The sequence below is a fragment of the Hypanus sabinus genome, chromosome 12 (assembly GCF_030144855.1).
Source record: "Hypanus sabinus isolate sHypSab1 chromosome 12, sHypSab1.hap1, whole genome shotgun sequence".
NCBI classification, from domain to species: Eukaryota; Metazoa; Chordata; class Chondrichthyes; order Myliobatiformes; family Dasyatidae; genus Hypanus; species Hypanus sabinus.
This window is the reverse complement of record NC_082717.1, coordinates 90,977,313-90,993,908: the sequence shown is the minus strand read 5'-3', so window position 1 is coordinate 90,993,908 and position 16,596 is coordinate 90,977,313. Positions and strand designations below refer to the sequence as shown.

Here is a 16,596-nt window from a genome sequence, read left to right as displayed (position 1 = left end):
TCGCAACAAATGGCAAAAGCGTTTTAAGTTTAAGGGGAACCATTACAACTCATTTACTGCCAGCCAAACACAGAACATAAAAATGCGGTAAAAAAAATCTGTCATTACATCATCACATCGGACCAGCCTCTTAAAGTGAGCCCCAACACTTTGTCGGTGGTTGTGAGTTGTGTATGTTTCCACGCACTACACTGGCCCTCTTTCCCTTTGATTTGGAAATTAATGATCAGTTCTAGTAAGCCGAGGTTCATAGTGAGCTGCAAGGTGGCAGAGGTCTCAATGGACGTCCCTTAACATTAACCCTTGGTGCTGTGTATTGGATACAAAGCAAAAGAAGGTAGTTAATGTGGTCTTTAGGTTAAGCGTAGCTCCTAGGTTGCCGCAAGAAAGCAGCATCCATCTTCAGCGACCCTCCCCAGGCCACGTTCTGATTTTGCTGGTGCTATCAGGAAGGGGGTACAGTAGTTGTAGGTCCCACACCACCAGGTTCAGGAACAGTTATTACTCTTCAACCATCCGGCCCCTGAACCAGCGTGGATAACTTCGCTCGCCCAACTCTGAACTGATTCCACAATCTGTTGGACTCACTTTCAAGGCTCTACAGCTCATGTCCTCAGTGTTATTTATTACTGTTCACTTGGTTGTGTTTGCACTCTGTGTCTCCTGCACATCGGTTGTTTATCCATGTTTGATTTATTTTTCATTGATTTATTGTGTTTCTTTGTATCTGTTGTGGGTGCCTGCTAGAAAATGAATCACAGAGTAGTACACTCTGATAAATTCACTTTCATATTTTAATTTTCTACTCTAAATTGGAATTAGTAGTGATGGTCCAGATTTCCCACACCCCTGGTCATCATCCTTGGTGCATTATTGTCTTATTTTGCCTGTTCTGAGATCGTGGAATTTGCCTTTTGCCAGCCATGCTGGCATTTACTGTCCATCCCCAACTGGCCTTGAGCTGAAGAGGTGAGAAAATATTTACAAGGATGTTGCCAAGACTAGAGGGCATGAGTTACTACTGACCAGGCTATGTACCTATTCGCTGGAGCATGGGAGATTGGCGATTCCCACAGTACTGTCCAAAGGCCTATGCTTCTATATCTATATGATATCTGCACAGTACTGATCTGTCAATGTGGAGCAGGTGGTTTGTAAATCTGGTGGGCACGAAGGGTGTTGGGACAGGAGGCCGAGGAGTGCCGAGGTGGGATGTGGTGCAGGTGCAGACACCAGGCAAGGTCGATTGGTCTGTATCCTCTCACGGTGAGATGTGGTGTTGCTCTTTTATGCAGCTCACCTCGATATCAAACATTCATGCCTGGGTGTGATCAATGAACTTGTAGCTGGCGTAATCACAAGGCATAACTTCCTTTCACCGCTGTGTTGTCTTTCTGCTCCCTCTCACTCCTGATCTGCAGAAGATCGAAGGAAGAGTGTCCAGTGACGAGGACTTGAAGCTGACGGAGCTGTTGAAATACTATGTGAGGGACATACAGGCGGCCAAGGTAACGTGCTCTCGGCAGATCTCTCTGTCCTTACTGTCTTGCGGTTGGATCCCCTGCCACGCATTGATGCAGCCAGACAGAACACTGGCCGGTGCTCCTGTAGGAAGTCACTCGAGGGCCTTGCATACTCCCATCGCCTCAGGAAGAGTGCCTTCTTGACGAGTGAGGAAGTGTAGTGGAGCTTTCCTTTAGAGGCTCTGCACTGAGGTGGAGACGGTCTGGGGCTGCCAATTCACCCGCAGCTGGTTAAGGTCACTGGGACATGAGAGGACTGGCCAGTCAAGGAGTATATCAGGCTTGTTTCAATGGGGGGGGGCATTTGAGGAGCTGATTGTCCTATTTCTGTTTGCTGTTGGATCCTGATGATCCAAAGGAAGTTAGGAATGAGGCATAAAAATGTGTTGCTCATGGCTGTTTAATGAAGTGTTACTAGAACAGAGAGAAAAAATTAGTCATGGTCAGACTAGACATAACAAAATTCCATTGATAACAACTAACCTGTAAAGAAGTCTCAAAAAACAGATATTTCTAGAAAAAAAACAGAAGCAACTGTTCTGTAATTACTGAAAAACTCTGAACAATTACATGTACATAGGTGATGCAAACAAGCACTGGGAAGTTAAACTAGAAGAACAATAACGATTCTACACCCTGACACAGTGCTGCCCAGTCATGAGTTTCCCAGTGTTGGATGAGGTTTTCTGCTTGCTTACCTGTGTTTGCATTAATTTGTAGGACCTTCTGTACAGGAGAGCCAGAGCTCTTGTGGACTTTGAAAATGCCAGCAGAGCTCTGGACAAGGCACGGATTAAGGGCAAAGACGTGAAGCAGGCAGAGCTCCACCGTCAGTCGTGCTGCCAGAAATTCGAGAAGCTGTCAGATTCTGCCAAGGAAGGTACAAGCTCCCTCGTGTCTCAGGAAAGCCCCTCCTTCACAACCAGTCAAGTAATCGTTCACTGCACACTATTCTTTTCCATTCATAGCCCCCCAAGTAACAAATTTGTATGAGGGTAACTTAAGCGTCCCATAAATGAGTTACCTCAGCGTGTGGTTCCACTTCGTGTCCAGACCCGCTGCAGCTGCCTCTCTCTGGAGTCAGCGTTCCTGTTGCCCCACCACTGATGACCACCCCTCAGCTAGACGAGTTGTCTAAAGCTTCCATCCCCTCCGCCTCCACATTTGAGAGGCTGTGGTGTGGTGAGGGAAGCTTCTGAGTCTCAGCTCCGGTGTCCCAGGTTCAGAGAAGCAGAATTCGGCCATTCTGCCCCACCACTCATGGATGCCCCCCCCTATTCTGAGGCTGTGCCCTCTGGTCTTGGACTCCCCCACTATAGGAAGCATCATCTCTATCCGCATCTTTCAGCATTCAATAGGTCTCATTGAGATCCTTCCTCATTTTCCTAAGTTGCAGCAACTACCCACCCAGAGCCATCAAACACTCCTCGTATGTTAACCCATTCATTCCCGGAATCATTATTGTGAACAATCCCTAGACCCTCTCCAATGCCAGCTGTTCTTTTCTTTGATAAGGGGCTCAAAACTACTTTCAATACTCCAAATGCTGTCTGACCAATGTCTTGCAAAGCCTCAGTATTATATCCTTGCTTTTATATGCCAGTTCTCTCAAAATTAATGCTAGCATTGTTTTTGCCTTCCCCACCACTGGCTCAACCTGCAAGTTAACCTTTCGGGAACCCAGCACAAGGACGTCAGCAGACTCCCTGCTCCCTCAAAACTACTCGTCCCTCCACAAAGCTGGGCACAAAGCCGTCCATTTTCCAAATCATTCACAGATAACAGGAAAAGAAGAGATCCCAACACCAACCCTTGAGGAACACCCTAGCCACTGCCAGCCAACCAAAAAAGGCTACCTTTATTCTCACTCTTTGCTTCCCACTAGTCAGCAAATTTTCTATCCATGCTAGTATTTCTCCTGTAATACTATAAACTCCTAGCTTGTTCAGCAGCCTTATGTGTCACCTTATCAAAGGCCTTCAGAAAATCCAAGTAAACAACAGGGTTATGACCAGTGGTGTCCCATAAGGATCTGTTCTGGGACCTCTACTTTTCATTATTTTTATTAACAACCTGGATATGGGGGTAGAAGGGTGGGTTGGCAGTTTGCAGACTACAAAGGTTGGTGGTGTTGTAGATAGTGTAGAGGATTGTCAAAGATTGCAGAGAGACATTGATAGGATGCAGAAGTGGGCTGAGAAGTGGCAGATGGAGTTCAACCTGGAGAAGCGTGAGGTGGTACACTTTGGAAGGACAAACTCCAAGGCAGAGTACAAAGTAAATGGCAGGATACTTGGTAGTGTGGAGGAGCAGAGGGATCTGGGGGTACATGTCCACAGATCCCTGCAAGTTGCCTCATAGGTAGATAGGGTAGTTAAGAAAGCTAGTGGGGTGTTAGCTTTCATAAGTCGAGGGATAGAGTTTAAGCGTCGCGAGCTAATGATACAGCTCTATAAAACTCTAGTTAGGCCACATTTGGAGTACTGTGTCCAGTTCTGGTCGCCTCAGTATAGGAAGGATGTAGAAGCATTGGAAAGGGTACAGAGAAGATTTACTAGGATGCTGCCTGGTTTAGAGAGTATGGGTTATGATCAGAGATTAAGGGAGCTAGGGCTTTACTCTTTGGAGAGGAGGAGGATGAGAGGAGACATGATAGAGATATACAGGATATTAAGAGGCATCGATAGAGTGGACAGCCAGCACCCTTTCCCCAGGACACCACTGCTCAATACAAGAGGACATGGCTTTAAGGTAAGGGGAGGGAAGTTCAAGGGGGATATTAGAGGAAGGTTTTTCACTCAGAGTGGTTGGTGTGTGGAATGCACTGCCTGAGTCAGTGGTGGAGGCCGATACACTAATGAAGTTTTAGAGACTACAAGACAGGTATTTAAAGTTTTAGAGACTACTAGACAGGAATTTAAAGTGGGCGGTTATTTGGGAGTCAGGGTTTGAGGATTGGCACAACATTGTGGGCCAAAGGGCCTGTACTGTGCTGTACTATTCTATGTTCTATGTACTGACTCTCCTTTGTCTATCCTTTGTATTTCCTCAAAGAATTCCAAGAGATTTGTTGAGCAAGATTTCCCCTCTAGACAACCATGCTGACTTTGGCCTATTTTATCTTGTGCCTCCGTCCCCTGAAATCTCATCCTTGACAGTGGACTCCAACGTCTTCCCAACCACTGAGGTCAGGCTAGCAGGCCTATAGTTTCCTTTCTTCTGCCTCCCCACCACCTTAAAGAGTGGAGCGACATTTGTAATTTTCCAGTCCTCTGGATCCATTCCATTATCTCGTGATCCTTGAAAAATAATTGCTAATGCCTCCACAATCTCTTCAGCCACCTCTTTCAGAACCCTGGGGTGCAGACCATCTGGTCCAGGTGTCTCATCTATCTCCAGACCTTTCAGCTTCCCAAGCACCTTCTCCTTGGCAATAGTAACTTCACTCACTTCTCTATCCTGACGCTCTTGAGTTTCCCACTCTTGGGATTCATGATCCCACAGCATCCCAATTTCCCCCATCTATCTGTGTACTGAAATCACCCTTTGCCTATTGTACCACTGCTCTTATTGTGTGACTTTCCATCTCCTGTTGTAATTTGTAGCCCACATTCTGGCCAGTATATAACTTCTGTCAGGGTCTTTCTACCCTTGCAGTTTCTCAACTCCGCCACAAGGTTCCGAACACTCTGATCCTTTGTCTCCTTTTTCTACTGATCAGATTTAGTTTTTTACCAACAGAGCGAACCCCCCCCCCCCACCACCGCCTCGCTGCATGTCCACTCGATACAGAAGGAGAGGAAATAAACTACAAGAAAAATAGGGAGGGGAAGAGATTCTCTAGAAGACTCGAAGTTAAATGCCCCTATTTTTTTTTTATTGAAGTTCATCATCAAACAAACATTTCCATAAGATGTATTTCAGACATTGTACATATATATCATATAATCATATATGTCACAAATCTCCACAAAGTATTTATCTGTGGTATACGCTTATAGAAAAGAGCAGAGAAAAAAACAAGCAAAAGGGATAAAAACTATGTACAAGTAGGGAATGATCTTTTTTTTTACAACATATTCATTGATTTGTGAGAATAAAATCAGGCCTATGAGCCATTATGTAGATAAACCATTTTTCTCAGTATGAATCAAATTGTTCCAGCTTATGGTTAACAGATGTTGTTATCTTCTCCATTTTGTAAATGTCCATTGTAATTTCCATCCATGTATTTAAAGTTGGGCTCTCCTGTGATAACCATTTCCTAGTAAGAGTCTTTTTACCAGCCACCAACAGTATATTCATTAAATATTTATCTCTTTTCAACCATTCTTGAGGTATATATCCAAAATATATGGTCTTACTCTCTAAGAGTATTCCACATTTAAAGATGTCTTGTAGGGCATTGTGTATAAATGCCCCCCTTTTGTCACGGAAATGCCACTAACTACAATGTTTGTTTCAAGAAAACGCAAATAAACTGAACTGCTAACAGTCTTGAAATAGCTTCTAAGCTCCATGACGTAATTCAAGCTTCAAGTAGAATTATTTTTCCGAAGTAAAATACCATGGTGTGGACAGTAAGTAACATTTGTCTCACTTGTGAGCTTGGTGCCAGTTTATTGTGGACACGTGCAAAGACAGTGAAAAGTATTTGTTGACATGTCATCAAGACAGATTATTCCATGTGTCGAGATACTACAAAGCAGAATTGCATGAAGAATACTCACTCAGTGGCCACTTTATTAGGTGCAGGAGGTGTCTAATAAAGTGGCCACTGCGTGTGTGTTTGTGGTCTTCTGTTGTTGTAGCCCATCCACTTCAAGGTTTGACATGTTTTGCATTCAGAGATGCTCTTCTGCATGTCACTGTTTTAACTCATGGTTCCTGTCAGCTTGAATCAGTCTGGCCGTTCTCCTCTAACCTCTGTCATTAACAAGGCCACAAAATTACTGCTCTGGATTTATTTTTTTACACCATTCTCTGAATTGAATTGATTTTATTACTTACATCCTTCATATACATGAGGAGTAAAAATCTTTACATCTTCATCTAAATGTGCAATTTATAGTAATTTATAATAAATAGTATGTACAACAGGACACTCAATATAACATAGAAATACAATTATAACAGCATGAGTTCATCAGTCTGCTGGCCTAGTGGAAGAAGCTGTCCCAGAGCCTGTTGGTCCTGGCTTTTATGCTGTGGTAAAGTTTCCCGGATGGTAGCAGCTGGAACAGTTTGTGGTTGGGATGACTTAGGCCCCCAGTGATTCTTTGGGCCCTTTTTGCACACCTGTCTTTGTAAATGTCCTGAATAGTGGGAAGTTCACATCTACAGATGCACTGGGCTGTCCACACCACTCTCTGCAGAGCCTTGCGATTAAGGGAGGTGCAGTTCCAATACCAGGCAGTGATGCAGCCAGTCAGGATGCTCTCAATTGTGCTCCTATAGAAAGTTCTTAGGATTTGGGGACCATACCAAACTACTTCAACTGTCTGAGGTGAAAGAGGCGTTGTTGTGCCTTTATCACCACACAGCCAGTATGCACAGACTATGTGAGATCCTTAGTGATGTTTAGACTGAGGAACTTAAAGCTGTTCACCCTCTCAACTCCAGATCCATTGATGCCATAGAGGTTAGCCTGTCTCCATTCCTCCTGTCGTCCACAACCAGCTCCTTTGTTTTTACAATGTTGAGGGAGAGGTTGTTTTCTTGACACCACTGTGTCAGGGTGATGACCTTCTCATTATTATTTGAGATTATGCCAATCAATGTAGTGTCGTCAGCAAACTTAATTAGCAGATTGGGGACACAGCCCTGAGGGACAGAGGTGGGGGAGCCCACTCTTAACACCTGTTGGCGATCTGACAGGAAGTCCAGGGTGAAGGTCGAGGTCTCTGAGCTTCTTGTCGAGCCTGGGAGGAATTACGGTGTTGAATGCTAAACTGTTGTCCAAGAACAGCATTCTCACATAAGCATCCCTCTTCTCCAGATCTGTTAGGGTGGTGTGGAGAGCTGTGGCTACTGCGTCATCTGTCGATCAGTTATGTCAGTGGGGGAATTGCAGGGGGTCCAGTGTGGGTGGTAACTTGCTGCAGGTGTAGTCCTTGACCAGCCTCTATAGAACTTGCTTATTATTGAGGTGAGTGTAACAGGATGCCAGTCGTTCAGACATGTTACCTTGGTCTTTTTAGATACAGGGACAGTGGTGGATATTTTGAAGTAGGAGGGCACTCTACACTGGGAGAGGGAGATATTAAAGATGAGTATAAACACCAGCTGGCTGTGCTGTGCACACTCTGAGTACCCGCCCTGGGATGTCACTCTAGGAAACTCTGAGACTGTTGTGTGAAAATCCCAGGAGATCAGCAGTTTCTGAGATACTCAAACCACCCTGTCTGGCACCAACAATCATTCCACGATCGAAGTTATTTAAGTCACGTTCCTCCCCCATTCTGATGTTTGATCTGAACAACAATCAAACCTCTTGACCATGTCAGCATGCTTTAATGCATCAAGTAGCTGCCACATGATTGGCTGATTAGATATTTGCATTAATGGACAGATGTACCTAATGAAGTAGCCACTGAGTGTAGTATAGACATTACTGGGGAACACATGACAACATCTCATTTAGTTTTGTCCTTCCGCATATTGCTCTCTGAGTTTTGATTATTGTTCGTTCCCCCACCCCCCCCCCACACAGAGTTGATTGCTTTTCGAAGCAGAAGAGTGGCAGCGTTCCGCAAAAGCTTGATTGAGATGACCGAGCTGGAGCTGAAACACGCCAAGGTGAGTAGGCCGCAGGGTTGACCCTCCCACTGCAGGATGTGCTGGTGGAGTCCTGGGTTTGAAGCCAGCTGTCATTTTCTCCTCCAAACAATACACGCGCAATTATAACTTACCTCAAAGTTCCTATTCGAATGAACTGTAGTGAACAGGCCAAGCTATCAGTAAAGATCTTTCTGCATTCAGATGTACCCCAGGACTTAATTTAATTTCAATTACTTTTAACTATTTAATATATTACTGTTTTCAGTTTCTATACTTGTATTGCATTGTACTGCTGTTGCAAAGTTAACAAATTTAACAATGTATGCCGATGATAGTAAACCTGATTTTGATTTAAGACCTTCAACTCTGTGCAAATGCCCTGATTATAATGGTAAAATTGCAGAGCCTCAGAGCCGGAATTATCTGATTACTCATGAGCTTTTAATACATGTTCAGACTTGACTTGTTAGTGTGAGGGTAGAAGTTCCGGATGGCTTCAGAGTGTCAAGGACTATGGGGACAGAGATGCTCCTTATTGTTCGAAGTTCACAGTAAATGTGCCATCGAGGGGCTCTGAAATTCATTTTCTTGCAGGTATTCTGAGTAGAACAGAGTAACACACAGAATCAATGAAAAAACAAACACAAAGAAAGACAAACGACCAGTGTGCAGAAGACAACAAATTGTGCAAATACAAAATAAACATTAATAATAAGAGATAAATAAGTAAAATAATATTGAGAACATGGATGGAGACTCCTGGATGGGTACATGGAGCTTAGAAAAATAAAGGGATATAGGTAAAGCCTAGGAGTTGTAAGGTAGGGACATGTCTGACATTGTGGGCTGAAGGGCCTGTATTGTGCTGTAGGTTTTGTATGTTTCTCTGGGTTGTAGAGACCTTTGAATTGATTCTACAAATTGCAGACTCCCTTTTGAGTTGGAGTGAGTGATATTGTAATATTGTAGCGGTGTGCTACACGCAGCGCTAAAATTACGACACGGTAACTGCAGTCGTAGGAAAAAAACTTTATTCGAAATCCTCAGCCTCACTTTTAAGCCTCCCTCAACCTGCCCCCCGTGGTGCAGAGGCTCCAAAGCTCTGTGCTCGCAAACCCCCGTAGGCTACCTAATTGTGAGCCGGTTCGGATGTGCCAGGAAATGGGTCGCCACATAACCCCCCCCCCCCCCCAGAACCGGCGATACACCCCCCAGTGTCCACAGTCTGGGCCAGAACCTGCTTGGGAGGTCGGCCTCTGCGCCGAGGTGCCGGAAACTTGGCCGGTTGCGCCAGGTCCACATGGGCTGGTTTGAGGCGGTCCACCGTGAAAACCTCCTCTTTCCCCCCAACGTCCAGCACAAATGTGGACCCGTTGTTCCGGAGCACCATAAACGGCCCCTCGTATGGCCGCTGCAGCGGTGGCCGATGCCCGCCCCTTCGTACAAACACAAACTTACAGTTCTGCAGGTCTTTGGGTACGCAGGTCGGGTTCCGCCCGTGCTGTGAAGTGGGTATGGGGGCCAGGTTACCGAGCTTCTCGCATAGTCTGCCCAGGACTGCTGCGGGATCTTCCTCTTGCCCCCAAGGGGCTGGTAGGAACTCCCCGGGGACGACCAGGGGCGCGCCGTATACCAACTCGGCCGACAAGGCGTGCAGGTCGTCCTTGGGCGCTGTGCGGATGCCGAGTAGGACCCAGGGAAGCTCGTCCGCCCAGTTGGCTCCTCACAGGCGGGCCATGAGGACCGACTTCAGGTGACGGTGGAAACGCTCCACTAGCCCATTCGACTGTGGGTGGTAGGCAGTTGTGTGGTGCAGCTGAGTCCCCAAAAGGCTGGCCATAGCTGACCACAGGCTGGAGGTGAACTGGGTGCCTCTGTCGGAGGTAATGTGGGCCGGTACACCAAAGCGAGATATCCAGGTGGCGATCAGGGCTCGGGCGCAAGATTCGGAGGTGGTGTCAGTGAGCGGGACCGCCTCTGGCCATCTTGTGAACCGGTCCACGATAGTCAGGAGGTGCCACGCTCCGCGCGACACTGGCAGGGGGCCCACGATATCCACATGAATGTGGTCGAAACGCCGGTGGGCGGGGTGGAACTGCTGCGGTGGGGCTTTGGTGTGCCGCTGCACCTTGGCCATCTGGCAGTGCATGCACGTTTTGGCCCATTCACTGACCTGTTTGCGGAGTCCGTGCCAAATGAACCTGCTGGAAACCATCCGGACAGTTGTCCGAATGGAGGGATGCGCCAAGTTATGAATGGAGTCGAAAACGCGGCGCCGCCAGGCTGTCGGGACGACGGGAAGGGGTTGGCCGGTGGCGACGTCACAGAGTAGGGTCCTCTCACCTGGGCCTACGGGGAGGTCCTGGAGCTGCAAACTGGAGACTGCGGTTCTGTAACTCGGAATCTCCTCATCCGCCTGCTGCACCTCTGCCAGTGCATCAAAGTCTACCCCTTGGGAAAGGGCATGAACGGTAGGGTGAGAGAGCGCATCCCCCACGACATTGTCCTTACCCGAGACGTGCCGGACATCCGTCGTGTATTCAGAGATGTAGGACAGGTGGCGTTGCTGGCGGGACGACCAGGGGTCGGACGCTTTCGTAAACACAAAGGTAAGCGGTTTGTGGTCCGTGAACGCGGTGAAGGGCCGACCTTCTAGGAAGTACCTGAAATGCCGGATTGCCAGGTAGAGCGCCAACAGTTCCCGGTCGAAAGCACTGTACTTGAGCTCGGGTGGCCGCAGGTGTTTGCTGAAAAACGCCAGGGGTTGCCAGCGACCTGCGATGAGTTGCTCCAGCACCCCACCGACTGCCGTGTTTGATGCGTCCACTGTGAGGGCGGTAGGGGCGTCCATTCTGGGATGTACTAGCATCGCGGCGTCCGCCAAAGCTTCCTTCGTTTGAACGAAAGCGGCGGCGGACTCCTCGTCCCAGGTAATGTCCTTGCTCGGACCCGACATCAGGGCGAACAGGGGGCGCATGATCCGGGCAGCTGACGGGAGGAAGCGGTGGTAGAAATTGACCATACCTACGAATTCCTGAAGGCTTTTGATCGTGGTGGGTCGGGGAAAGTGGCGGACCGCATCTACCTTAGCGGGCAGAGGGGTTGCCCCGTCTTTAGTAATCCTGTGGCCCAGGAAGTCAATGGTATCGAGTCCAAACTGGCATTTGGCGGGGTTGATTGTAAGACGGTACTCACTCAGTCGGGCGCAGAGTTGAAGGAGGTGGGACAGATGCTCCTGACGACTGCTGCTGGCTATGAGGATGTCGTCCAAATAGATGAAAGCAAAGTCCAGGTCCCGTCCCACCGTGTCCATTAACCGCTGGAACGTCTGTGCGGCATTCTTCAGGCCGAACGGCATGCAGAGGAACTCGAAAAGGCCAAACGGGGTGATGAGAGCCGTTTTGGGGACGTCGTCAGGATGCATCGGGATTTGATGGTACCCTCGGACGAGGTCTACCTTGGAGAAGATCCGTGCGCCGTGCAGGTTTGCTGCAAAGTCCTGAATGTGCGGCACAGGGTAGTGGTCCGGTGTGGTAGCCTCGTTCAGCCTGCGGTAGTCGCCGCACGGTCTCCAGCCTCCCGTCGCTTTGGGCACCATGTGCAGGGGGGAGGCCCATGGGCTGTCGGACCACCGGATGATCCCCAATTCCTCCATCCTCTGGAACTCCTCCTTCACCAGTCGGAGCTTGTCCGGGGGAAGCCGCTGAGCACGGGCATGGAGGGGTGGTCCCTGGGTCGGGATGTGGTGCTGTATGCCGTGTCGGGGCATGGCCGCTGTGAACTGCGGTGCCAGAACCGATGGGAAATCCGCCAGGACCCTGGTGAAGTTGTTGTCGGACAGCGTGATGGAGCCGAGGTGAGGGGCTGGCAACTGGGCTGCACCCAGGGAGAACGTCTGAAAGGTCTCGGCGTGTACCAGTCTCTTCCTGGGCAGGTCGACCAGTCGGCTGTGAGCCTGCAAAAAATCCGCACCCAGAAGCGGTTGGGCTACGGCGGCCAGTGTGAAGTCCCACGTGAACTGGCTGGAGCCGAACTGTGGCTGCACCTTTTCGGGTGCCATAAGTCCTTACTGTGCTGCCGTTCACGGCCCTCAGGGGGGGACCCGGTGCCCTGCTGCGGGTGTCGTAACTCGTCGGAGGTAAAACGCTGATCTCGGCCCCAGTATCGACCAAAAACCGGCGTCCCGACCTTCTATCCCACACATACAGGAGGCTATCCCGATGGCCAGCCGCCGTAGCCATCAGCGGTGGCTGGCCCTGGCGTTTCCCGGGAACTTGCAGGGCGGGCGACAACGGCGGGCTTCTGCGCCCCACCGCTGGTGGTAGAAGCACCAGTGTTCCTAGGGCCGGGGGTTGGCGGGCTCTGCGGCCGGGCCTGGACTGGTTTGCTGCCGGGAGCGTGGCTGGGAGATCTGTGCGATGGACGCCCCGCTCACCTTTTTGGCGTTCCATAGCAAGTCCGCCCGGGCTGCCACCTTCCGGGGGTCACTGAAATCCATGTCGGACAGCAGCAGGCGTATGTCCTCGGGCAGCTGCTCCAGGAATGCCTGCTCGAACATGAGGCAGGGTGTTTGTCCGTCGGCTAGAGACAACATCTCATTCATTAAAGCCGATGGAGGTCTGTCGCCCAAGCCATCCAGGTGCAGTAAACGGGCAGCCTGCTCGCGCCGTGAGAGTCCGAAAGTCCTGAGGAGCAGGGCTTTGAATTCCGTGTACTTGCCGTCTGCCGGGGGCGACTGTACGAACTCCGCGACCTGGGCCGCTGTGTCCTGGTTGAGGGAGCTCACCACGTAGTAGTAGCGGGTGTCTTTGGAGGTGATCTGGCGAACGTGGAATTGGGCTTCGGCTTGCTGGAACCATAGGTTCGGTCGCTGTGTCCAGAAACCCGGCAGTTTCAACGAAACCGCATGAACAGAGGCGGCGTCGGTCATTTCTGGTCCAAAAATCGTTAGGACCGTCGGGGTCACCAATTGTAGCGGTGTGCTACACGCAGCGCTAAAATTACGACACAGAGTCGGTAACTGCAGTCGGAAAAAAACTTTATTCGAAATCCTCAGCCTCACTTTTAAGCCTCCCTCAACCTGCCCCCCGTGGCGCAGAGGCTCCAAAGCTCTGTGCTTGCAAACCCCCGTAGGCTATCTAATTGTGAGCCGGTTCGGATGTGCCAGGAAATGGGTCGCCACAGTATATTGTTAACCAGACGTAGTGCAGCAAATAGTGCAAGCCTGCACCGTAGATGTGAAAGCAAAATACTGTGATTCTGGAAATGTGAAATGGGTGTGGCAATGTCTAGAACTCTCCATTGGAGAGATGCCGTGCTATGGAGACTCCACACGTATGTGTGTGTGGGGGGGGGGGGGGTGAAGAGAGGGGAGAGTTGGGAGAATACGATACAAGGAAAAAGTTGTTTTGGTGGGATTGCTTTGTTGGTCTGAGTCGTCTGCTTTATCAAGTGGGCGTGGAGAGGATGTTCCCTGTAGAGGGCACAATCTTAGAATAGAAGAACAGAGATGAGGAGGAATTTTTTTAGCTAGAGAATGGTGAGTCTGTTCATTGCCACAGACGGCTGTGGAGGCCAAGTCATTTAAGGAGAAGGTTGGTAACCTACCACAAGTGTCTAGGAGTACCGTTGGAAGCCAACACAGGTATGTACCCCACAGAGCAGCACCGGAGGTCAGGAGCAAAGCTGGGTTGCTGGACACTCATTAAGCCCTACTGAATATTGAAAGGCCTAGATGGAGTGGACATCGAGGTCATGTTCCCTATAAAGGGGGAGTCTAGGACCAGAGGACCCAGCCTCGGAAGAGATGAACCTCCTATTAGAACAGAGTTGAGGAGGAATTTCTTTAGTCAGATGGGGGTGAATCTGTGGCATTCATTGCCACACATGCTGTGGAGGCCAAGTAATTTGAGTGCATTTAAAACGGAGCTCAATAGGTTCTGGGTTAGTCAGGCCTAACTCTCTTCCTGTGCCTTATGGTCTAACTGAAGTGCCCCTGTCTGACAAAACTCCTCTGTTGAATCAGGTTTGTTATCGTGGCATTTGCTATGTGGTGGCAGTGCAATGCAATACATAAAATACTGTCGTGTGAAATAAAGTCAGAGCAAAATAGGGAGGTGGTAATCACGGACCATTCAGAAATCTGATGGCGGGGGAAAAGGAAGCTGTTGCTAAAATTTTGTGTGTATCTTCAGGCTCCTGTACCATCCTCCCTGCCTACTGATGGTAGTAATGAAAAGGGGGCATGTCAGGGGGGTGGGGCCCCATTCCCATCCCCAGAACAACATAACTCGATTTCTGAAGACTTTGTGCTGCATCAATTCCTGACTTCACCTTGCACCATCAAAGAAAAACTCTTTTTCTTTTTGTTTCAGAACAATGTACAGATGCTGCAGAGCTGTTTGACTGCACTGAGTAACTAGTGTCGTGTGACTGAATGAGACCGGAGATCCTCGTGCTGGCCTTACTTTGCCCCCTGAAGGGACTAGTTTATAAGCTGTGGCCCGAAGTCATTGCTACCCTGGCTGCTGCTGCAGTGACTATGGTCATGAGATGGGCTGCACTGTTGTTTAGCAGTGTGCATCTCTGCTTAGCTCCTGAAAGCTCGGATAAAGTGTAAAGTTTTTTTTTGAAGAAGCTAAACTTTGTTCCACATAAGTGCCTAACTGTTGTGGTACTTCAGAGTTCCAAAATCCAAGCTGGACCAAATTTTGTAAGATAGTGTTCTCCAAAGCATATTTAGTTTTGATACAAATAGCAAGTGTTAAATGGACCTTCCACAGTAATGGAAGATTAACCTAGATTAACCAAGTGACAGTTCAAATCAAATTGGGCCAATGTTTTAACAATTCTTCCGTTGAAAGTGTGTGCGAGGACCAATTTTTTTTCCAGCTGAGTCTTCCTGTTTGTAACACTGCACTAACAACTTCTAAAACTTGTTCTTTTTCTGATCAAATCTACTTCTGGTTGGATAAGTGGACAAAACGGTGTGATTCCATTTGCCTCCTACAGTAAGTACAATTTGCAAAGAGCTGAAGTTGAAGTAGTTGCGAGCTTTACCATGTGACTGTATGTTATTTTCAGTTAATGCCCCTCTAGTGTTAAAAATGTGCTTTACCCCCCCCCCCCAAAACCCTAGCTAAAAACCTAATAACTGCTTACTTTGGGTAAAAGCCCTCTGAACTGGGCAGCTGCTTGGAAGTAATTACGATGGCTTTTTCAGTTTTGCTCGCTAGAGTCAGAGTGCAAGATATTATTGGGATGACTTCATGACGATGAGTTGGAGAAGAAAGGATCAGTTTAGTTGGGGATTTTAACCCCAATTCCTAACATGCTGTCTGCCATATCGGATAACAGTGGATGAGCTTCTGTTGAATTTAGAGAATGTATGCTAGCATTGCTGCCAGTGTCTGCATGTATGTCAAACAATATTCTACCCCAAAATTTGGTTCTGGCTTGTTTTTACAGTCGCAGATCTCACTAGCTCTCTCTGAGTTAATCACATCGCTCCTTGTTCCTTCTCACTTGTTGCTCCCCTATGTTCTCCACCTTTCCCTGCCCCCACCCCTGAGCTGATTTATCCCTATTATTGATCATCCTTTGGTTTAAAACCAGAAACTTTGTTTTGAAACCACTCAGTTGGTGGGGGCGATGACTAGATTGGCCAGTAAAGCTCCTGGTGCATGTGATTGGACAGAAGATGAACAGTGTGCTACAGGCAGGATCCATTTGCTGCACCCCTTCCTCATGCCAATAATGAACAAAAAACAGTGCTGGTCTTTCCAGTAAGACTTTCTGTATTGTGCATCTGCATTAGAGCATGTTTTTGCCTCGGCGTTTTATCACTGCAAAGCCTGTTTGAAGAAATTTGAGCAGTAAAGACATTTGAATCTGCTCTGGCGTCTTTATTTTTATTGTGCTGAAACTGATGATTGTAAGTGTTTAAAAGTTGAATATGTACACTCAATGGCCACTTTATTAGGTACACCTATGCACCTGTTTATTAATGCGAATATCAGACTGGGGAGGAAATGTGATTTTTGACTGTAGAATGATTTGTTGGAGCCAGAATATCTCAAACTGCTGATCTCCCGTGATGCAAACACCCCCCCCCCCAAAAAAAAACACAGGCATCATACTCTTCCCTACCCCTCAGTACCTACCTCTGCCCAATCAGGCAGAGTGCCCTGCTGAGGTGGAATGTATGCGCCAGCTGGGTCACCCAAGGGAGAAGAGTCGATGGATACTGGAAAGGCCACTTTGCACCACACTTAAACTAGACGTAACACTTGTG

The 16,596-nt window shown here is 48.3% G+C and overlaps 1 protein-coding gene across 1 annotated transcript in view; it reads left to right on the top strand.

The window, feature by feature from the left end:
* snx5 (sorting nexin 5) overlaps positions 1-16,197 on the top strand; it is a 72,901-nt gene extending 56,704 nt beyond the window's left edge. Inside the window, exons 10-13 of the mRNA XM_059986436.1 lie at positions 1,422-1,508; positions 2,244-2,403; positions 8,236-8,321; positions 14,678-16,197. Of these exons, the coding sequence (XP_059842419.1) occupies positions 1,422-1,508; positions 2,244-2,403; positions 8,236-8,321; positions 14,678-14,725 (381 nt within the window). The 3' untranslated portion in view covers positions 14,726-16,197. The remainder of the gene's footprint in view (positions 1-1,421; positions 1,509-2,243; positions 2,404-8,235; positions 8,322-14,677) is intronic.
* The last annotated feature ends 399 nt before the right edge of the window (positions 16,198-16,596 follow it).